Raw genomic sequence first — 25,000 nt, 5'->3', positions numbered from 1 at the left:
CCCAAAAAGAATTATATTTTATGTTTAAGCAATAAAGAGACATCAGAGCCAGCGGCACACATCAGAAGGTCTAGCCGAGGTGAGGCTGCTCTCTGTGGATACATAAGCACTGAGCTCCCGCATCCTGTATCGGCGCCAGTTCGACGAGTGGCGCCGATACAGGATGGCTGCCTCCGTGACGTGCTCTGCAGTTGTTTTTGTGTTTTTGTTAGTTTGTCCTGTCTTTAGTTATATTCCTGCAATCAGTTTCACCAGGGACGAATTGCTGGATATTCGGCAACACACATCTCCCGATATTTCACCGGTTTTCGACTATTCTGATGTTTTGCTGGACATTCTTGTCGGCGGAGCGGCTGCCCTGATCACACGCTTCAAGAGGACGCGCAGACGGGGAAAAAGAGCTGGCGCGCTCGTGAGACTCAGAAAACGCGGATTTCGAACGCCGTTGCCTAGCATCCATCTGGCAAATCTCCGCTCTCTACCCAACAAAACGGACGAACTGCTTCTGCTCTCTCGGACAAATAAAGATTTCTCTCACTCTGCTGCTCTGTGTTTCACGGAAACTTGGCTGAATGACACCATACCGGACAGCGCGCTCCATCTGCCGGACTTTCAGCTGTTTAGAGCGGATCGCGACGCAGAATCAACGGGGAAATCGCGCGGCGGCGGGACATGCTTTTACATCAATGAACGGTGGTGTACAGATGTAACTGTGTTAAAGAAGACGTGCTGCTCAAATCTCGAAACGCTCTTCATTAACTGCAAGCCGTTCTATTCGCCGCGGGAGTTTCACTCGCTCATTCTGGTTAGTGTTTACATCCCTCCTCAAGCGCACGTGAGCTCAGCTTTACAGAAACTCATTGAGCAGATCACAGAGACAGAACAACAACACCCAGACTCTGTTTTAATCATTCTTGGGGACTTTAATAAAGCCAATCTCTCCCGTGAACTGCCAAAATACAGACAGCATGTTACTTGTCCCACAAGAGACAGTAATATATTGGATCACTGTTACACAACAATAAAGGATGCATTTCACTCTGTTCCACGAGCAGCTTTGGGACGTTCTGATCACCTTCTGGTTCATCTTATACCGACCTACAGGCAGAAACTAAAATCAGCTAAACCTGTATTAAGGACTGTAAAAAGATGGACTAATGAAGCAGAGCAGGATTTACAATCTTGTTTTGACCTCACTGATTGGAGTGTTTTTGAAGCTGCTGCCACCGATCTGGATGAACTCACAGAGACCGTAACATCATATATCAGTTTCTGTGAGGATATGTGTATTCCTACCAAGACTCAACTAAATTACAACAATGACAAACCGTGGTTCACTGCAAAACTCAGACAGCTCCGTCAGGCCAAAGAAGATGCTTACAGGAAGGGGGACAATGTCTTGTATGAACAGGCTAAATACACACTGGAAAAGGAGATCAAAGTGGCAAAGAGGAATTATTCTGAAAAAATAAGGACTCAGTTCACTTTGAACGACTCCGCATCAGTGTGGAAAAGCCTAAAGAAGATCACCAATTACAAGACACCACCCCCCAGCACTGTAGAGAATCAACGACTGGCAGACGATCTGAACGAGTTTTACTGCAGGTTTGAAAGAACACCCATCACCTGCCCTGAACACCTCCCCACACAACCATTCACACCATTCACAACTCCTGCAACCAACCCTGAATGCCTCTCCAAACAACTGTTCACACCACTCACAACTCCTGCAACCCACCCTGAACACCTCTCCAATCAAGCGCTCTCACCATTCACACCTCCTGCATCCCCCCTCTCCCCCACACCTGCAATACAGATCAGCGAGGATGCGGTGCGCCAGGTCTTCCGGAAGCAGAAAAGGAAAAAAGCACCAGGCCCAGATTGTGTTACACCAGCCTGTCTTAAATCCTGTGCTGACCAGCTGGCCCCCATCTTCACACAGATCTTCAACAGATCGCTGGAACTGTGCAAAGTCCCTTCATGCTTCAAACGCTCCACCATCATCCCTATCCCAAAGAAATCCAAAATTACAGGACTAAATGACTACAGGCCTGTGGCTCTAACGTCTGTAGTCATGAAGTAATTTGAAAAACTGGTGCTGGCCCACCTGAAAGACATCACTGGACCCTTGCTAGATCCTCTTCAGTTTGCCTACAGAGCAAACAGGTCTGTGGACGATGCAGTAAACATCGGACTGCATTATGTTCTGCAACACCTAGACAGACCGGGGACCTATGTGAGGATCCTGTTTGTGGACTTCAGCTCTACCTTCAACACGATCATCCCAAACCTCCTCTTGCCCAAACTAACTCAGCTCTCCGTGCCCACCTCCGTCTGTCAGTGGATCAACAGCTTCCTGACAGACAGGCAGCAGCTAGTGAGGCTGGGAAAATACACATCCAGCACCCGTACAATCAGCACCGGAGCTCCCCAGGGCTGTGTTCTCTCCCCACTGCTCTTCTCCCTGTACACTAACGATTGCACATCTAAGGACCCCTCTGTCAAGCTCCTGAAGTTTGCAGATGACACCACACTCATCGGCCTCATTCAGGACAGTGACGAGTCTGCTTACAGACAGGAGGTTAAAGAGCTGGCTGTCTGGTGCACTCTCAACAACCTGGAGCTTAACACGCTCAAAACAGTGGAGATGATTGTGGACTTCAGGAGAAACCCCCCTGCACTCCCCCCACTCACCATCATGAACAGCACTGTGACTGCAGTGGAGTCATTCAGGTTCCTGGGCACCACTATCTCTCAGGACCTGAAGTGGGACATTCACATTGACTCCATTGTGAAAAAGGCCCAGCAAAGGTTGTACTTCCTTCGCCAGCTGAGGAAGTTTAACCTGCCACAGGATCTGCTGAAACAGTTCTACTCCACCATCATCGAATCCATCCTCTGCACTTCAGTAACTGTCTGGTTCAGTTTAGCTTCTAAATCTGACCTCAGAAGACTACAGAGGGTAGTCCGGACTGCTGAGCGAATTATCGGTACAACCCTCCCATCTATTCAAGAACTGTACTTATCCAGAGTAAGCAAAAGGGCTGTTAAAATCACTCTGGACCCCTCACATCCAGCACACTCCCTCTTTGAACTGTTGCCATCTGGTCGACGCTACAGAGCACTGAGCACCAGAACGACCAGACACAGGAACAGTTTCTTCCCTCAGGCAATCCATCTTATGAACAGCTGATAATAACTGTGGGACAAACTACACTATTTATATTTATATACACTACACTTTTTATCCAACACACATACTTAGCGTACACTTAAATCTTTTGCACATAATATACATGTACATACATGGAACACACTACACTACTTATATTTATATTTATATACACATACACTTATTTATCCAACACACATACTTAGCGTACAGTTAAAACTTTCCACATAATATACATGTACATACATAAATGCTCATTTTAATATACCTGCCATACATTGTCAATTTGTATATTGTCAATCCTTACCCACCTATTTGTATTTTTTTGTATTTTTATTCCTTATTGTGTTTTTTGTTCTGTCGCTGTTATGTTGCACTGCGGAGCTCTGTCACGAAAACAAATTCCTCGTATGTGTGAACATACCTGGCAATAAAGCTCATTCTGATTCTGATTCTGATTCTGATCGCGTGGAGCTCACCTTCTCCGATACAGATTTTTAAATAGGCACTGTCTTTATAAGTGAACCACAGATTTGAGTTTTAAACAACTACATTCTCGCCGGAAATACTTTTAAAATTACATTTCATGACACAATAACAGTAATATTTTGAAAATGATCCGAATAAATGGTGGTTAACCCAAACAATGCTGCGTGAACTCGGCTCGCTTTGGCTACTGCAATTTTCCTCTCTGTATATTTACAATAAAACGAAAAAGGATATCAAATACCACTGCCTCCTTTCGTTTTCATTTAAACATAATAACAGCTGCAGAAATGTACTTAGTTCAGGGATATGTGTATATACAGCCATTACAATGAAATGAAATATTATATAGACTTGCCTTTTTATTTTCATTTCAACATATAGATAAATTGAATACAGACCAAAGAAAACCTGTTAGATTTACCCCGCAGCTGAATTATATTTTATGTTTAACCACTAAAGAGACATCAGAGCCAGCGGCACATATCAGAAGGTCTAGCCGAGGTGAGGCTGCTTCTCCCGCTGATCGCGTGGAGCTGATCGTCTCCGAGATCCAGAGATGTATAGTAACGAAGTAGAACTACTTCACTACTGTACTTAAGTACTAAAAGGCGGTATCTGTACTTTACTAGAGTATTATTTTTTTCTCCTACTTCCACTTTTACTTCAGTACATATTTTCGATGAGTTTAATACTTTTACTCCGATATTTTTTTTATGTGCTGCATCGTTACTCGTTGCAATTATACAAATGTTACGAATCATTCCATTACAAACAGAACTGTAGATGGCAGGTTTGATGAAGCTGGCACATCATTGAGCGAATAAAGCGATTAAGAAGACTGCGCGTGCTGACTGAACTGCTGTGAAGAGAGAGATGAACACCGAGCCGAGCCAGATAATGACTCGTTCACGAGTCAAGAACCGGTTGCATCGGTTTTCGAAACACCAGTAGTTCTTTCTGACAGTTCGATTCAATAAACTGGTTAAAGAAAACAGACAGTTCACCGGTTCTTTTGCGCTCGATGTAATGGCGTCATTGGCGTTGACTGCAAGCCTTTGGTTTACCCGCGCTCATAACATTAGCACAGAATCAGTTCAGAATCAATCACCAAAAGAATCAGTTCGGTTCAGATGCTCTGTGTGTCGGTTTGCTTTCACGCTGAATCACACATGCGCAGTATCATCAGCTCCTCGGTTCTCGAATCGGACACTTCTGACAGAAACGGTTCTTGACCACTGATCTATAATATGTTATATATATAGATCAGTGTTCTTGACTCGTGAACGAGTCAGTCTGTTGTTCGTTATCTGGCTCGGCTCGGTGTTCATCTTCAGTTCTCTCTTCACAGCAGTTCAGTCAGTGTACTGTTTGAGTAGGGCTGGGACAACGCGTCGAGGTCATCGATGATGTCGACGCAAAAAATACGTCGACGCAAAATATGTGCATCGATTCGTCGACCTGTTTTTATTTCTCTAAAAAACGTTTGCAAAACGTTTACCTTATGTGCGCTGAATATACGCGATGGCCGGATCAACATTCTGTCCAACGTTATATAACCAATCCAGGGGTTTTTCTGCATTGATCTTTTTTTTTGGCGGCTGTCAAAGCCTTATTTGATCGGTGAGTGACAGTGACAGAGCGCGTACGAGAGAGAGCCCCGGCTGCGCGCGCACTCACAGTCTTCAAACAACACGAGCGCTTCTTGCTCTCTCTCTCCCTTGTGCATATTAATCAAAATCATTAAACACGATAGAATAAGGGCGAAACACCAAAGTTTCACGCGCAGTTTCACTCACAGTCTTCAAACTACACGAGCGCTCTCTCTCTCTCTCTTCCCCCACCCCCCTCCCCTCGTGAATATTAACCAAAATCATTAGACACGATAGAAAAAGGGCGGAACGCCAAAGTTTCACGTGGAGCATTCAGAGATTTTTTTTCTACATGACAGGCTACTGGCTCCCACTGTTAAATATTTTTTTTTTTTTTTTTGGAAAAGCACTCTCTGTATTAGCTTAAAGCCCTAAAGTTTACATTGGTTACTGTATTCTTTCAATTGCTCTAAACAAGTATTTTGGGTGAACTTTTTTATTGAATGCTAGACATCAAGTTGTTGTTATTTTCATCTGAAAGAAGAACTTTTTTTCAGTAAGCTAGGCCCTATGTGTTCAGTAAGCTTGTTTCAGTAAGCTATGTGTTTTCAAGGCTTCAAGGTTTTATTGAATGCTATCTCTATACAAGTGCAAAGTAATGCATTCTTAGTCTTTTATTTTGTAATTTTAAGAGCAATAAACATATATTGCAATGTTAAGGAATTCATGTTTTTTTCATTCAGATATGTAAATCAACATGTATAAATTGTTAGTAGTCAATTAATGGGGAGATAATCGAAATCGAATCGGCCTGAAAACATTTATCGTTAGATTAATCGATGCATCGAAAAAATAATCGCTAGATTAATCGTTTAAAAAATAATCGTTTATCCCAGCCCTATGTTTGAGTAAATGAATTACTCCGGGATATTGGTTTGTTTTAACTCAGAGGGAGTGTCAGCCACATTAAACAAGTTAACAGCTTAAGTCATTTGTGGACAAATGCGTATTGGAGACTGGAACGGTTTAAAACGATTCAGTTCGATTTGGTGAACTGTTTCAAAAATGATCCGGTTACATCGAATGATTCGTTCGCGAACCGGATATCACAAACTGCTTTGTTTTGAACTGTCTTACAACAGACACGGAAGAGAAGACAATGCTGAATAAAGTCGTAGTTTTTGCTATTTGTGGACCAAAATGTATTTTCGATGCTTCAAAAAATTCTAACCGACCCTCTGATGTCAAGTGGACTACTTTGATAATGTTTTTCTTACCTTTCTGGACATGGACAGTATAACGTTACCGTACACACAGCTTCAATGGAGGGACTGAGAGCTCTCGGACTAAATCTAAAATATCTTTAACTGTCTTCCAAAAATAAACGGAGGTCTTACGGGTTTGAAACAACAAGAGGGTAAGTTTTTAATGACATAATTTAGCAAATTGGGCGAACTAACCCTTTAATCTGTTTTTTGTTTACAAAAACTTAGTCAAAGGAATTGTGATTGTCCTTTAGGTTAATCATTTGAAATAGTAAAAACAATATGTTCAAACTTTTGACTACTTTCTTTAATAACTACATAACACAATACTTGTACTTTTACTTTCAGTACTTGAGTAGTAAATTTTCAAATAGACTACTTGCAATACTTAAGTACAAAAAATGTTGAATACTTTAGTACTTCTACTTAAGTGTGGTGCTTAAAGAGCACTTCAACTTCTACTCAAGTCATTTTTTTGATAGAGCACTTGTACTTTTACTCAAGTCTGGGTCTCTAGTACTTTATACATCTCTGCCGAGATCAGCGAAACACATTTTTAAATAGGCGCTGTCTTTATAAATAAACCACAGATTTTAGTTTTAAACAACTACATTCTCGCCTGAAATACTTTTAAAACAGTAACAGTAATATTTTGAAAATGTTGATCTGAATAAATGGTGGTTGAACTCAACCAATGCTGCGTTGAACTCAACCAATCAGGATGTTTAGTGCCCAAGTCCCGCCCCCGAAAGTTCCGGAACTTTGAAAAAGTACCACCTCACCAGCAGGGACTTTCTGAGGGGCATTTTTTTACCCGGAATTTATTTAGTTCCTGGTTCCTGCGGTGGAAACACACCGAGTACCAGCCCAAAGTCCCTAGTTCCTGGGTAAAGTTCCTGCGGTGGAAACTCAGCAATAGAAACCCTTTGGCGCATCATAAAGAGGAAGATGTGATAAAGAAGACCCAAGGCAGTTGAGCAACTAGAAGCCTGTATTAGACAAGAATGGGACAACATTCCTATTCCTAAACATGAGCAACTTTTCTCCTCAGTCCCCAGACGTTTGCAGACTGTTATAAATAAGAACAGGGGATGCCACTTTTCCCCTTAAAATGATGCATTTTCTCAGTTAAAAGATTTGATATGTCATCTATGTTGTATTCTAAATAAAATATTGAAATTTGAAACTTCCACATCATTGCATTCTGTTTTTATTCACAATTTGTTCAGTAGGGCTGTGCGATTAATCGAATCGAAATCGCGATTTGAGATGTTGCGATTTGATAATCGCAAAAGCCTGCAATGTGGACACGATATTACTCTGTCCCAGAGCTTATGCATGACTGCCAGCCTTGAGTGGCAGTCTTACTAACCAATAGAGTGAGCTCACCTCCATTCTGCCCAGTCAGCATTGCTCTAATCAACTGCGTAAATGCAAACAAAGCAGGAGAGACAGAGTGGAATTATGGCGTCTACAGGGTCAGATCAATAGGCAAATTAAAAAGTTACATAACTTAAGCTTCGAAAAGACAGACAAACAATAAAAAAAATAAAATAATTTGCAAGAGCTGCGTCACAATGCATATCAAAAGCATCCCTTATTGCATGTTCGCTATTCCCAATTCAGAAGACCACACAAACAGCCTATGTCTCTGAATTAGGGGTGTAACGATTCACTCGTTTTCTCGATGCATCGATTACAAACCCTGTCGATTAATATGCATCGATCTTGAAACATGATTTTTGAATCGTGAATCGCCGATCTTGGACCGTAATCGATTCAAAATGCTAAGAATCGAATGAATCCCGATTTCTATAGCGATTCAATGCTTTCAAAATGTACACACATTAAATTACTACACGCACGAATTAATGGAGATCTTGAAGAGTGTTCATGAATTGTGCCTCTTATCTGTCCTTCACGCGGTCCACTGTTTACCGACTGAGACTGTCACAGGATTGCGCTCGCGCTCCGTTCGTCTCTGACGCAGCTGACGTGTGATCTATAGGACTCGTGAAGTAGTTTTATACTTTTCTGTAGTTTGTCAATGGCTCTCTGCATCTTACCGACGGAGTTACCGGAGCCATCGACAGCTGTATTTATTGCATAGACGGAGCAGAAATGTAAGTGTCTAAATCATACGCACAGTTCCACTGAACGATAAATGTGTTTAAACAATGCGGATGTACCGAATATACGAAGGAAACTTTTAAAATTAACCACAGCATTAACAACGACCTTGAAATAAGAGCACGAGATTTATCTTATAATATCCATGAAAGTAGCCTAGCGTTTGTTTCATTAGCAAACAGACATCTGGCACGTTTTCTCTCAGAATCATTCGCTAATGGAGAGGAAAAGTTAAATAGAGATGAAGACGTTTTCACACTGAAAGAGAAGCGATCTCGCTCTAATAGACGTGCCAGGCTATATCTGCAGCTAAACTGAATAAAAGCAGAATGAACTGATGAAACTAAAAAAAAAACCCACAAACAATTTATGAATGATGCAGTTCTAATTGACATTTATTACAGTACAGAAACTATAAAGTATATTTTCTACCTTATTCTGTGCAGAAAATTTAAATAATTGCTAATTAAATGTAGCCTAGTATATAAAACAATCATAAAATTGCCATTAGGAAAAAAATATCAATTACAAATGATTGATTATTGTCCAGCAGTGTATTTGATTTGTTACAGCTAATTAAAAGTAATTAAAAAAGAAGATAATTCCATGTAAAAATAATAATAATTATAATTATTATTATTATTATTATATAGGCTACATACATAAAATGATTGTATTTGACATTTCTGTCACTTCTGAAATTATGGCTATGCCCCTGGTGTGACAAAATGTTAGCTTATACATAATATTCTTTAAGCTCTTTTTTAAAAACTTGGCTTACATACATTTTTACGTATGCCATGTCACATCATTAAACTATCATTTAATAATGGACAAAAGTTTTTTTTTTTTTATAACCTATGGTTCTCTAACAATAAATGCTACTGTAATTTGCCCCCTGACTAAGCATTTAAAGAATTTAGTAGAAGCATTTAAATAATCCCATGCATGCACTTAAAGAATGCAGAATCGAATCGTTATAATCGAATCGAATCGAATTGAATCGTTCTAAATTTGCAAAAATCGTTCTTGAATCGAAAACCTATGAATCGTAATCGAATCGAATCGCTGCCTTGCCAAAGATTCACAGCCCTACTCTGAATGCTTCTCATACTCACTCCTCTCTGCCCCACATGGCGCGAATCCCGAGTCACGGACGAGCCATTCACACTTTGGCATGACATTTCAAAATGTCTCACTTTCAACATTTGATATGTTATCTATATTCTATTGTGAGTAAAATAAAGTTTATGAGATTTGTAAATTATCCCATTCCTTTTTTACTCATTTGTACATTGTCCCAACTTTTTTGGAATCGGGTTTGTGTGTTTATATATACCATTATATAATAATTTCCTGGATGATCTATTCCATGACTGTTTTTGTTTTCTGATAGTTGTTCATAGGTTTGTGATGGTAAGGAAATTTTCCCACTGGTTAATCGTTGTGTGACAACACCGGTAATACCGGTATCACCGCAGGGCAGGGACGTTCCCTCTTTTCCTTGCTTTCCTTCACTTTCAAATAGTGACAATTCAGTATAAAGCAATTGTTAATTTTTAGTTTGTTAGAATTTTCCCTCTCTTTCTCACTTTCCTCTGCTTTTAAATAGCTAAAAAGCTCCGTGCACATTTTACTTTCACTTTTGTAGAAGCAACAATTTGGCTTCAATTGCTTGAATGCAACAACAAAATACTACATAAAACTCACTTTAGCCTATAGATGAAAAATAGAACTTTTAACAAATAAAAATACACCATGCTATAGGGCATGCTATGCCTATAAAATAACAAATTACTTGCATAAAATTTTAATGGCCTATTTCCAGTTTTGTATACCCAAGTAAACCTGTATAGTGTATATAACCAAATAAGAAACATACAACGCTTATTAGCAAAACGAGTAAGAAAGTTTGGAGGAACTGCATACACCTTGATGTTAAATAAAATAAATTACACAAATTTTAAATAAAGTAAAAATGTTTAAAAAAACCCTTCCAAATAGGGATGTTCATTTGTTATTTTTCCTAACCGACAACTTGCGCTAATTAACCGATTATTAACCATTAATAAACAATATTATTTTAAATTAGTGTCTGTCTGTCTGTCTGTAAAATGAATAAATGGGCCTATTTTTACTTAAATAATAAACAAGCAACCTAATATGCAGAGTTTCAGTTCCTTTTTGTGCTGCTTGAAAGGAAACCAGATGGCAGAAAGCAGCTTCCTATTTATTTTTAGGCTTATTTTACAAAAGCATAAATATTAGTTTTTATTGTGAATGTACACAAATAGAAGCAATACAATTTCGATTATCTTTTTTAATAAAAGGAGCAGTTGCTTCCACTGAAAAATATTTTTTTTAAAAATCAAGTGATTGCACTTCACCATACCACCGTGATGTTATGCAAAACATGTTGTTTTATTTGGATATTGGAATGCGAGTGAAGTAATAATTATTTGGCATTCCAACACATTGCAAATATGGAAACGTTTGATTTTGTGTCGAATGAGAGACCTAACGTTGGTTTCAGTTTCGTGTTAGACTAAATTAATTTTTCACTTGTCGTTTATATTGCTATAGCTTCTGTTTTTAATTCTTGTTGTTTTAATAATAAAACGCTACTTTATTTCTTTACTTTACTACTTTATATTTTTTAAAAAATTTAACAGTGGGAGCCAGTAGCCTGTCATGTAGAAAAAAAATCTCCGAATGCTCCACGTGAAATTTTGGCGTTCCGCCCTTATTCTATCGTGTCTAATGATTTTGGTTAATATTCACGAGGGGAGGGGGGTGGGGGAAGAGAGAGAGAGAGCGCTCTGTAGTTTGAAGACTGTGAGTGAAACTGCGCGTGAAACTTTGGTGTTTCGCCCTTTTTCTATCGTGTTTAATGATTTTGATTAATATGCACAAGGGAGAGAGAGAGCAAGAAGCGCTCGTGTTGTTTGAAGACTGTGAGTGCGCGCGCAGCCGGGGCTCTCTCTCGTACGCGCTCTGTCACTGTCACTCACCGATCAAATAAGGCTTTGACAGCCGCCAAAAAAAATCAATGCAGAAAAACCCCTGGATTGGTTATATAACGTTGGACAGAATGTTGATCCAGCCATCGCGTATATTCAGCGCACATAAGGTAAACGTTTTGCAAACGTTTTTTAGAGAAATAAAAACAGGTCGACGAATCGATGCGCATATTTTGCGTCGACGTATTTTTTGCGTTGTCCCAGCCCTACTTATGATACAAGCCCTCATATTTTGCTTGTAGAGTTGTCACTGTAATGCACACAAGTTCTGACACATCTCCCTTACACTGATTACCTTTTGCTAGTGCCTTGATAACTTTGGGTATGTAAAATCTATGAGGTGTCTCCCGTCAGCGTGGAATTATGTCGAACGTCGATCTAAAGTGACGTAAAAGCCGCATTCAATCTATTGTGACCATTCACACTGCATTCGCATTGCAAAACATCTGACAAGGATCGGATTTAGTAGGAGTAGGACTCCTCTGGCACCGATACAGGATGGCTGCCTCCGTGATGTGCTCTGCAGTTGTTTTTGTGTTTTTGTTAGTTTGTCCTGTCTTTTAGTTATATTCCTGTTACCAGTTTCACCAGGGATGAACTGCTGAACATTCGTCAGAACACACCACAAGATATTTTTCCGGATTTCAATTATTCAGACGTTTTACTGAACATTGTTATCAGAGGAGCAGCGGCGCTGATCAAACGCTTCAGGACGTGCAAACGGGGAAAGCGAGCGTGAGCGCTCTTCAGAATCAGGAAGCGCGGATTTCGAACGCCGTTGCCTAGCATCCATCTGGCAAATCTCCTCTCTCTACCCAACAAAACGGATGAACTCCTTCTGTTCTCTAGGACAAATAAGGATTTCTCACACTCTGCTGCTCTGTGTTTCACGGAAACCTGGCTGAATGACGCCATACCGGACAGCACACTCCATCTGCCGGACGTTCAGCTGTTTAGAGCGGATCGTGGCGCAGAATCAACGGGGAAATCGTGCGTTGGCGGGACATGCTTTTACATCAATGGACGCTGGTGTACAGATGTAATTGTGTTAAAGAAGATGTGCTGTCCTGATCTAGAAATGCTGTTTGTCAACTGCAAGCCATTCTATTCACCGCCGGAGTTTCACTCGTTCATTCTGATGAGTGTTTACATTCCTCCGCAAGCGCACGTAAGCCTGGCTTTACAGAAACTCGCTGATCAGATCACAGAGACAGAACAACAACACCCGGACTCTGTTTTAATCCTTCTCGGGGACTTTAATAAAGCCAATCTCTCCCGTGAACTGCCAAAATACAGACAGCATGTTACTTGTCCCACAAGAGACAGTAATATATTGGATCACTGTTACACCACAATAAAGAATGCATATCACTCTGTTCCACGAGCAGCTTTGGGACGTTCTGATCACTGTCTGATTCATCTTATACCAACCTACAGGCAGAAACTAAAATCAGCTAAACCTGTATTAAGGACTGTAAAAAGATGGACCAATGAAGCAGAGCAAGATTTACAATCTTGTTTTGACCTCACTGACTGGAGTGTTTTTGAAGCTGCTGCCACCGATCTGGATGAACTCACAGAGACTGTAACATCTTATATCAGTTTCTCTGAGGATATGTGTATTCCTACCAGGACTGATTTAACTTACAACAATGACAAACCGTGGTTCACTGCAAAACTCAGACAGCTCCGTCAGGCCAAAGAAGATGCTTACATGAAGGGGGACAATGTCTTGTATAAACAGGCTAAATACACACTGGAAAAGGAGATCAGAGTGTCAAAGAGGAATTATTCTGGAAAAATAAGGACTAAGTTCACTTCCAACGACTCAGTATCAGTGTGGAAACGTCTGAAAGAGATTACCAACAAGACACCACCCCCCAGCACTGTGGAGAATCAATGACTGGCAGACAATCTGAATGAGTTTTACTGCACTGAAAGCCTCTTCACACAACCGTTCACACCATTAACAACACATGCAACCCACCCTGAACACCTCTCCAATCAAGCGCTCTCACCATTCACACCTCCTGCATCCCCCCTTTCCCCCACACCTGCAATTCAGATAAGCGAGGATGCGGTGCGCCAGGTCTTCCGGAAGCAGAAAAGGAAAAAAGCACCAGGCCCAGATTGTGTTACACCAGCCTGTCTGAAATCCTGTGCTGACCAGCTGGCCCCCATCTTCACACAGATCTTCAACAGATCACTGGGGCTGTGCGAAGTCCCTTCATGCTTCAAATGCTCCACCATCATCCCCATCCCAAAGAAACCCAAAATTACAAGACTAAATGACTACAGGCCTGTGGCTTTAACATCCGTAGTCATGAAGTCATTTGAAAAACTGGTGCTGGCCCACCTAAAGGACATCACTGAACCCTTACTGGATCCTCTTCAGTTTGCCTACAGAGCAAACAGGTCTGTGGACGATGCAGTAAACATTGGACTGCATTATGTTCTGCAACACCTAGATAGACCGGGGACTTATGTGAGGATCCTGTTTGTGGACTTCAGCTTTGCCTCTAACGCGATCATCCCAAACCTCCTCCTGCCTAAACTAACTCAACTCTCCATGCCCACCTCCGTCTTTCAGTGGATCAACAGCTTCCTGACAGACAGGCAGCAGCTAGTGAGGCTGGGAAAATACACATCCAGCACTCGTACAATCTGCACCGGAGCTCCCCAGGGCTGCGTTCTCTCCCCACTGCTCTTCTCCCTGTAAACTAATGATTGCATGTCTAAGGACCCCTCTGTCATGCTCCTGAAGTTTGCAGATGACACCACACTCATCGGCCTCATTCAGGACGGTGACGAGTCTGCTTACAGACAGGAGGTTAAAGAGCTGGCTGTCTGGTGCACTCTCAACAACCTGGAGCTTAACACACTCAAAACAGTGGAGATGATCGTGGACTTCAGGAGAAACCCCCCTGCACTTCCTCCACTCACTATCATGAACAGCACTATGTCTGCAGTGGAGTCATTCAGGTTCCTGAGTACCACAATCTCTCAGGACCTGAAGTGGGACATTCACATTGACTCCATTGTGAAAAAGGCCCAGCAGAGGTTTGACTTCCTTTGCCAGCTGAGGAAGTTTAACCTGCCACAGGAGCTGCTGAAACAGTTCTACTCCACCATCATTGAATCCATCCTCTTTACTTCAGTAACTGTCTGGTTCAGCTCAGCTTCTAAATCTGACCTCAGAATACTGCAGAGGGTAGTCCGGACTGCTGAGCGAATCATCGGTACAACCCTCCCTTCTATTCAAGAACTGTACTTATCCAGAGTGAGCAAAAGGGCTGGCAAAATCACTCTGGACCCCTCACATCCAGCACACTCCCTCTTTGAACTGTTGCCATCTGGTCGATGCTACTGAGCACCAGAACGAACAGGCACAGGAACAGTTTCTTCCCTCAGGCAATCCATCTAATGAACAATTGATAATAACTGTGGAACACGCTACACTTTATATTTATATACACATACACTTATTAATCTAACACACATACTTAGTGTACACTTAAATTTTGCACATAAATATACCTGTACATACATAACTGCTTTTTGTAATATACCTGCCTACAATTGTCAATTTGTATATTGTCATTCCTTACCTACTTATTTGTTTTTTTTGTAATTTTTTATTCTTTTATTATGTGTTTTATGTTCTGTCGCTGTCATTCTGTTGTACTGCGGAGCTTCTATCACGAAAACAAATTCCTCGTATGTGTAAACATACCTGGCAATAAAGCTCATTCTGATATATTGACATATTGAAGAGGCACAAATCGGATTTAAAAAGATCAGCTTCCATGTGGTTTGTGCTGTTCACACTGTCATGAAAAAAACAGATCTGAATCGCATGTAAAAAAAAATCTGATTTTGGCCACATTTGCCAGCAGTGTAAATGTAGCTGTAATGGCTCTTTGGCACTGAGATGGTACCTACAGCAGCTACAGAAAGAAAACATTAATGGCAGACTGCAACTTCTCACTCAGGGCTTTTGATATGCTAATAGGGCATAGAGCATCACAAATAGGCTGGACTTTCACAGAGTATATCATAGTCTGGAACCGCTTGTGTGGGGAGACTGTTTATGATTTTTTGGAATTATAAAACAATGAGTGAGTGGATTTTTACCACTAAAGGCTGGTTGTTTGAACAGCACTGTGTCTTTGGCCCAATGAAAACCTTGGGCCAAAGGGGGCCAGCTGGGGCTAGAGGAGTGGTTATGAACAAAGGCGGAGTTTCTCCGAGTCTGGAGAGCGTCAGCCGCGTGTTTATTACAGAAAGATAAATGCTTTAACACCAGTATTAAAGACTTTTTAAAATAAGTTGCGCTCAAAACTCACTCTTAGTCTGCAGCGAGTGTTTGAAATAACTTGATCCGATGTGGATTATAATCACCACATGGCAGAAATATTTAAAAGTGATGTAAAAGACTATGCACGCAAAACATTACCCTTACCATAGTAAACATGGTAAATGCAACCACTTGGAGAAATCAGACGTCAGCTTCTTTTTCTCTATCACAATCATGTTATTTAGTAACTTAAATTATCTGTCATAAGTCTCATCCTGAGAGTTAAGCTCCATGTCGCCTATCATACATTTTTTTTGTTCGGAGCTTTAATAAAAATAGAGATATTATCATTCATTCTAAACGTGACGTATAGGCTACTGTGGCTACAAATAAACAGAAACCGACTTGACTGAATAAGCAGGCTATTTTCATAAGCGTTTAAAATAAATAAAATAGAAATATATTTATTTCTGTGTAATTTAATTTTGAGTACTGATAAATTAATTCATTGTGATCAATGTATCACTTATTCTATAGTAAAACATCAATGTTTTTGAATTAGAATATTTAACAAAGCATGCAAACAAACGGCCATTTTTATCATGTTCGTTTTGTGATCACGCTATTTCCAGTGGCTTATTTCTTAGTTTTCTGATAACTTCTCTTTGTTGGTGAAATGATGGGGTTTCGTGACGTTGTTCCTGAGAGGCGTGTATAGGGCGTGTTTTAGTGAAGTGCAGCAGAGCTTCAGGCTCGACTGTGGAAACCCTGCGCTATTCTGGCCTCAGCGCTACTGGCCCGAGGCTTTTAGCCCCCGCCTGGCCCGTTTTAAGCCCTGGCTCACACCGGCCCGACAGTGGAAATGCGGCTAATGAAATCTGATCTGTGATAAGACTGTGGTTCGGCACACTGCATTGAGTGGCTATGTTCAGTTCTTAATTATAGTGTCTGTTCTTTTACTGAACTAAATTATTATTTGTATTACTAAGAAAAATCTAAACGAAGGTGGGGGTCGGTATAGGCAAGTGATATAACCAGTGTTGCGGCTTAACAACGGTATCACCGTTAGCACCGTCTATCACAGCAAGCCTAATTCTAAGCTCCGCTACATCATAGAAACTGGGAATCACTGGCACCAACTTTTCTGCAATCTATCTAGGCTTACAGTGCTTTTGGGTAATGTAGCCCTGATCCTCTAAATTCATTGCAGCAGTGTTGCAATAGTGCCCATATTTATTCATTCATGCAATGTTCCAAAAGTGCCAATATTTATTATAACGGTAGGTCTGTTTATCATGTGCCTAATGTGTCTAAAGCCGAGTTCAGACTGAACGATTTTAGCCCAGTTTTTGGCTCGCCGACAGGTTTTGAGAAATCGCCGACAAATGCCCGAAATCACAGGCAAATTTGTGCTCGTTCAGGCAAGTGACAATCACGCAGTGTGAATGAGCATAGACGCGATCTGAGAGAATCGCAGACGAGTCGCTGATGCCCGTGAGATATTTGGCATGCGAAATATCTGGACCTGTCGGCGATTCAAAATCATGCTGTCTGAAAAGTGTTCTGACTGAAAACTACATCGGCGATGACCAACAGCCAATGAGAGAGCAAGATACAGAGCAGCAGGGAGCTCAGGGGAGGAGTTACAGACCACAATATCAGCAAGCATGGCTTCATTTCAGAAAAAGGCTTTCTTCTCGGTCTATTTGGACCCATGAAATGGAAGATAAATTAGTATAAATTTAGAAGGAGCACCCGTGTCTGTTTGACGTTTCATCTGAGCTATCGTACTCTCACGTGAAAACTCCGGTCTTGCACGTGTGATATCGCGTTGTTTCCTTGTCACATCTCATGGGTGTTTGGTTGTGAAACATAGTTTGCGTGCCAGACAGAGTTGTCGACAATTCTTCCTATTGTAAAGACATGCAGTGTGAGACCTTCTGTCACCGATCCATCGTGCATTGTGAACACAGCAGTGACTGAATGCTGGCTAAGATAGTCATGCAGTGTGAAAAGAACAGTGACCCAAATACTTTGAAAATTGTGCAGTCTGAACTCGGCTTAAAACTCACTTACCATGGTGTTTGTGATTGTTAGGATGATTTGAGTGTGGGAGATGATATTGATGCTTTCTTGGAGACCCTGGAGAAGAAAAAAGGCATATCATACCAGAGCGTAGACAACAGCGCCTCTGAAAACAGACCTGTACTGTACGTGGAACACAGGTGAGGAGCATGCATGATATTATTTCTGTGCCGTTCAAATGTAAAGGACAAACATTGCTAAAACTTATATTAACTATTAATTATTTACTTATTAGCATGCACATTAATAGCAAATTGGATGTTTATTAGTACACATAAAGCACATTTTAATGACTTATTTTGCTTGACCTTATTCTGAATCCTTTATGCCTACCAAATACCTAACTACAGTACTGCAACAACTACCTTACTAACAATGAGCAGCAAATCAAGAGTTTGAGAGAAAACTCTTAGTTAATAGTGATGTTGTGTTCTCTAATCTAAAGTGTTGCCCAAATATTTAATCTTAAATGATCTAAATTTCTTCTGGGTCATAAAGGAATCTGAATCCAGAGACGGAGTTGAAGAGGTATTTTGGTGTTCGGGCTGTTCTGGGAGACCAGAGGTAATTTCATAGTATTATTTTGAGTTTTACGGTTTTTACTTTCAGGTAGTTTTCCTTAAAGGGGTCATATATTGCAATTTAAAAAAAAAATCTGTAAAGTTCCACAGACTAAAGTCTCAAATCCAAAGAGATATTCTTTATCAAAGTTAAGGGCCCTGGTATACTTCAAACGAAATCGAAGAATAAACTGAATTTCGAACAAAATCAGGCCAAAACAAAGTTTGTTTTGGCAGTTCGAAACATCTCATCAAAGCGAACTTTCTGGGGAAGTTCGCTTTGGCTCCTAAACACCTTTGCGTTTCCATTGGTCCGTGGCGGTTACGCAATCGGTGGGTGTGTTCTGAAACTCCACCTTCTTTGACGCGCAATTTATTTTTTTTGCCTCCGTTCGTTCCGAGTGTTGAAAAATATACAAAAATATACTTACATGTACGATTGCTCGCAGACAGACTTTAAAGATGTAGACACCGTATTTAATTCCTAGAAAGAAATAGCAATGAAGCTTGGTGTTGACGACCCGGAGTTATGCAAAAAGTGAAGCAGAGAAACAGCCGAGACAATAATATCCTTAAAAACCATTAGAAAATTTACAGTGAGTTAATTTAAAATCGTGGGATAGTCTTAGGCTACAGTCTATGCATCAAAAATTTAATGAAAGACCTTCACAAAGGCTCTTATGCATGCTATTGTTATTAAACAGTCATTACATATATATATTTAAATGCATGGATTAAAAGTTGTTAAATGTTTTCATTTCGGTTTATTCTTAGTTAAAAAAATAAATAAAAAATATAGCTGCAAGCAGCGATGGCAGACTCAAGTCATCAGTGCAAATGCCACCCCGGTGGCATCAGAAAAACTGTACCCAGCAGGCACGTTCATTTACAGTAACCCTCTGGCAGTCAGGTTTTAAGGGATATGGCAATTAAAGGGTTAATCCGAACCATTAAGACTTTGAAATCACATCTTGTGTGCCCAGCGTTCTTGTGCTGGCCCGCTGCAAAAAAAACAAAAAACAAAAAAAAACCGTATTTTTCAATGAAAAATTTGCTATTTTTGCTATTGCTATTTTCTATTCTAATAAAAGTCTTGGCTATGGAACATCCGTAATAGAGTTGGCTAGCTGGATGCAAATAAAGTCATGCCTTTTTATTTTTTCCGGTTTGCTATTTCACATTCCAGTCACTGAAGCGTTGTGGGCAAAGACACAGAAGGTAACTGAAACAATGTGGTTTAAGTCAAGGTGATCATTAGGGGTCTGCAAGGGACCAAAGAAGAACGCATGTATGCATGTGTTCTCAATTACCATCCTTGGGTGTGGCCACGTCTTTAGCCATCACATTTATGTAAGGGACCAAGCAGTCAAGGGCAAAGAATGCAGGATCTCCGAATAAAGAAAATTATTTAATAAATGCCAAACAAAGTTACAAAGTAAATAACTTAAAAAAACTGAATGAAAATAGTCAGGTCTAGGCCTCAAATAAAAAGGGTCAACAGAACAGAACCAAACTTAACAAACAACATTCCCCAAACGACACACCTGGGGAACTTATATACACAAAGGACTAGTCCACTACACATACACAGGGGAAAACACATACATCACCTTACACCAGTAAAATAATGTAATTAATTTCAGAAATATGAAGCACTTGGTCATAAACAAATATACCCAAAGTAATTAAAAAGTCTTACCAAAGTAATATAAACAACAAAATATACATAGACATATAATAAACAGACCACCATACAATTAATCTTGAACCCCCCCCCCCAGCTAATTAAGGACCCCAAAAGCCCCCAAAACCTTGGAAAAAAATTAGAAGAATAAAAATAAATAAAATAGGTAATAATCTTAAGGGGAACAATAATAAATATAGCTGCAAGCAGCGATGGCGGGCTCAAGCCATCAGTGCAAATGCCACCCCGGTGGCATCAGGTAAATTGTGCCCAGCGGTCACATGCATTTACAATAACCCTCTTGCAGTCAGGTTTAAGGGATACGGCAGTTAAAGGGTTAATCCGAATCTAGTTTTTGAAATCACATACACAGAACAATATATACAACTTAAGTAAAACTTTACAATAAGATTTCATTTAAACTAAAATTTATAAATTTTTAAACATTAAAACATTTTTTTTAATTGTAATTTTTTTTTTCAAGCACATTTTACCAATTCCAAACCATATCAATCTTAATAACTACCATTCTTTTTTATTTAATCATTTATGAGTTATATATAATTGTCCATGAAAGCTGGAAGAGAAAAACTCCTTATATTCAGGTGTGCAGAATTATTAGGCATGTTTTCTTTTACAGATGAAATGAGCCAAAAAAGAGTTTTAACTAAAACTGAAAAGTCAAAAATTATTAAATCCCCATGAGAAATATCAAAACTTAATTGCAAAGTTAAGACATGACCATTGGACAAAAAATGCTGACTGGGTCACAGGGTCAGAAAAGAAGAAAAAAAACAGGTGGAGAAGAAATGTCAAAAGAATTGCAAAAGAATTAAGAATGAATGTGAAGATAAATTTTTAGTCTATTCTGCAAGACAGACTTTTCAGGATAGGAGATAAAAAAATGAAAATGAGCTCCTAAATCTTAGTGCCAGATTCTGGAAGATATATTCCTCAAAGCATCGTACAAGAGGAGGTGGTGCTGGTCCCACAAGAGTCACTCAAAACCTATCTATTCATAAAGCCTATATATAAAGTCTTAATATATAGTATTTCACAATACTTCATGCTATTCTAATTAAAGGTACAGGTTCTAGGAACTAACACTTTTTTTTTCTGACCCTTATATCCCAATAAGTATTTTGCTGTCCAGTGGCCATGTCTTAAATTTGCAATTACTGTACTGCTCTAATTTTGAATATTTCTCATGGGGATCAAATAATTTAGGATTTTTCAGTCTGAGTTAAACCTCTTTTTTTGGCTCATTTTATCAGTAAAGGAAAAAATGCCTAATAATTCTTCACACCTGAATATAAGGAGGCTTTTTATCCTCTTACAGCCTTCATGGTCAACTACGTATATATCACACTCGTTGCCTTCTCTAGTGCAGCTCAACCAAAGTCTCATCCCATTCGTCCATATTTGTGATATCACAAATCCCGGAAAATATCTGTAGTAGTCCAAATAAGTTGTTCATTATAGTTTAAAAAGTGTTTTTTGTTAAATAAAATATTTCCTTTTGAATTGGACTTTGAGTTTTGTAACTTGGCAGAACTTTATGCTGAAACGGCAACATTACAGACTAACTAAAGTTGAAAAAGTGAAAAAGCATAATGGCCCTCCTTTAATAGGCATTATTAAGCAGTTCATAAATACAGCTATAAATGTTTTGTTCTTGAGCATATCTATAAAGTTCAGACACTGTATTTGGATAAATTTTTCATTTATAAATTACGTTATTTACAAACCAGTTAAGGAGTTATCAGTGGTTCATGAGATCATTAAGAAAGTGAAATTAAATGATTAATAAACTATTTTAGTGTAAATATAAAAATCTTATTTAAACACACAATAATAGTTGGTCAGTGTTAATAACTGCTTTATTAACATATATTCATGCTGTAATTCATGATAAAGTCAGGTTTTTATAAAACATTTAGTAATTGCAAGCTATCTATTTTTGTGAGCTTATCTAAAGTGAGGACTATTTATACATTTAAAGCATTCACAAAGGAGATTTAAAGGAACATTCATCTACCAAACTAAAAAGTTAAACACAACACAGAGGGATACAGAACACAGAAAATTTTTCCAAGATGGAAAAAAATGAAACCGTACAGCTGTACACTTGAGAGAGAGAGATATATATATATATAATTATGTGTGTGTGTTAGAGCTGAAAAAACTAATCGATTTAATCGATTAAAATTGATCATTAAAATAGTCTTCAACTAATTTATTCATCAATTAGTTGCTAAACCACTTTTATTTGCCTTAAGCGGCTCATTTTGTGCATATTTTAAATCTTCGGTGACCAAAGTGTGGCAGTAATGAGCCACCGCAGGTTTTATTCAGCCAGTACAGCAGGAGAAGTAGCGAATAGCCAATAGCTGGCCTCGTTTTATGTCACGTGCTTCCCGAACTGTGTCTGCTCTGCAGCAGCGAGATGGTGGAGACAGACGGCAGTGGAGTAAGCTGGAGACAGAAAAAGAAAAAAGCAGAAGATAAAACTAATCGAACGGAGTCATCCAAAGTGTGGGAGAACTGCCATGGTAAAAACATTATTTGAAATCTTGTGAAATTTGCTAGAGTATGGGTCAGTGCTCCAGGTATATTTTTGATGAGGATATGACCATGCAAAATGGTTAAAATCTCTAAAAGTCTATGTTGAATGATAAAGACCCTTTGTTAATAATTTAATTGGAAAAAATGGGCAAAACTAAAATATAAGTACATAAAGATTAATCGATTAATCATAAAAATAATCGACCGATTAATCAATTATCAAAATAATCGTTAGTTGCAGCCCTAGTGTGTGTATATATGTGTATGTGTGTGTGTGTGTGTGTGTGTGTGTGTGTGTGTGTGTGTGTGTGTATACACACACACACACACACACACACATATACACATATATATATATATATATATTAGGGGTTTAACGGTTCACAAAATTCACGGTTTGGTTCGATACACTGGTGTCACGGTTCGGTACGTTTTAGTTACAGCAAAAAGAAAAAATTGGCAGATAAATTTCCTTGATTTTTAAAAAAAAATTTATTTATTAAAACTAACAAAGTATGTTTTTTTTTTTTTTACATTGAACAATGATGGAGCTATTCTTTACCCATCTTCTATGGTGTTTTCTTAGCACCATACTGTATAAAACAAAAACAGCTCCTTATAAAAAAAATTAAAATGTTATATTATTGTAGTAGTTATGAACAAATACAAAGATGTAACTTTTTATATGGAACTCTATAACTCTTTATATTGAGTGTGTTTTTACTCAATTGGTTCTCTATAGGGCTTATGTTTTTTGGAACAAAGCAGGAATTACGGTCTGTCTGAAATGGGCGTGTGAAGGAATATTGTAACGGGGCTCAATTACATTAAGCATGTTCTTAAAACCTATGTTTTCCACTACAGAGTAAAGCGCTCGCTCACTCAGTACGCGCTGAAGGCTCGTTGCAAAATGGCTAATGCGTTTAACAGACCAGAAATAGAAGATCCTCCAATAACCAACAGGTCTGGGGTTTGGGTGCACTTTGGATTCCCTGTAACCTATAATGGTGATGATAGAATGAATGGTAAATAGTAAGGTCTCATATCCGCGGCTATAACGTAAATGTAGCCTACCAATCGCCGTGGTGATGTCTTTTGCCCTGTTTGAATACGTTGGAAATGTCTGTCTAAATGCTGCGGGGATAGTTTGTTGCGTGTATGTTTCTCCTTTTTTTCGTCTTTTCCCAGATACTGACACACTAAGGTAGAGGTCGACCGATATATCGGTATTATTGTCATTTTTTTTATATATCGGCATCGGCCTATATCCGTGTTTAGTAGCGCCGATTTAAAGTCAGGCACGTCGGCGGGCAGCCCCGTGTTATTGGTGCGGTGGAAAGTGCTGCTGCTGCCACTGCATGTGAAGCACCCCAAGCCAAAACTTTTGGATGATTCAACAGCAGTCCTGGGAGATAAAGGTAGTCAGAGAATTTCACTCTGTAAATGGGGTGGAGGAGTTGGCAGCTCTAACAAACACTGCAGCTTGACGTTACCAAAGTAAACTGTCTCTGACGTTACTCCGCCCCGCTCACAGACAGCACCGTGCTCGGAGAGACAGCTGTCCTGGAGCTGCCCAGAACGGTGAATGACATTTGTTCGGAAGCATGGTTTGTAGACAATAACCAGTTTTCCATCCAACTCATTTGTATTTAGGGATGTCAATATTCGATAATTTCCATGATCGATCGTCGTTTAAATTAATGATCAATTAATTACTTTAATGTTGCAAAATGCTGTCTGCAGCGGTATTATTATGTGCAAAAGCCACTTGGAAAAAAAGCTTTCTCACCCGAATTAAAGGGGTTTTTAGTCTGAATAAAATGCTAGTAGCAGGACTGTAAAATGAATAGATGTGATTATGATCATTTGATAAAGTGAAGAGAGTGCGCCATACGTTGGAGATCATTTTACTTTGTTGACTGTTTCCCGTCAAGGAGACCGCTGAATGCGCCTCTTTAAATGGTTTCGTGGTGCTCGTTGTTGTATTTTAAAACGCATCTGCAATGTTTTGAAATGACACACTATAGTAGTGGTGCAACGGATCATCATTGATCCGTGATCCGTTCGGATCAATATCTTCGGTTCGGCACACACTTGACCCGCGGATTGATTTATGAAAAAAAAAAAAGTTGCGCATGTTTAGT

At 39.5% G+C, this 25,000-nt stretch overlaps 1 protein-coding gene across 1 annotated transcript in view; it reads left to right on the top strand.

The window, feature by feature from the left end:
• The window catches only part of tcf25 (transcription factor 25 (basic helix-loop-helix)), a 241,747-nt gene that overhangs the window by 17,706 nt on the left and 199,041 nt on the right, over window positions 1-25,000 (top strand). Inside the window, exons 4-5 of the mRNA XM_059564786.1 lie at window positions 18,060-18,187; window positions 18,546-18,611. Of these exons, the coding sequence (XP_059420769.1) occupies window positions 18,060-18,187; window positions 18,546-18,611 (194 nt within the window). The remainder of the gene's footprint in view (window positions 1-18,059; window positions 18,188-18,545; window positions 18,612-25,000) is intronic.

The sequence above is a fragment of the Carassius carassius genome, chromosome 13, assembly GCF_963082965.1.
Source record: "Carassius carassius chromosome 13, fCarCar2.1, whole genome shotgun sequence".
Classification (NCBI taxonomy): Eukaryota; Metazoa; Chordata; class Actinopteri; order Cypriniformes; family Cyprinidae; genus Carassius; species Carassius carassius.
Note: the sequence above shows the minus strand (reverse complement) of the source record. Positions and strands in the feature narration are given on the sequence as shown.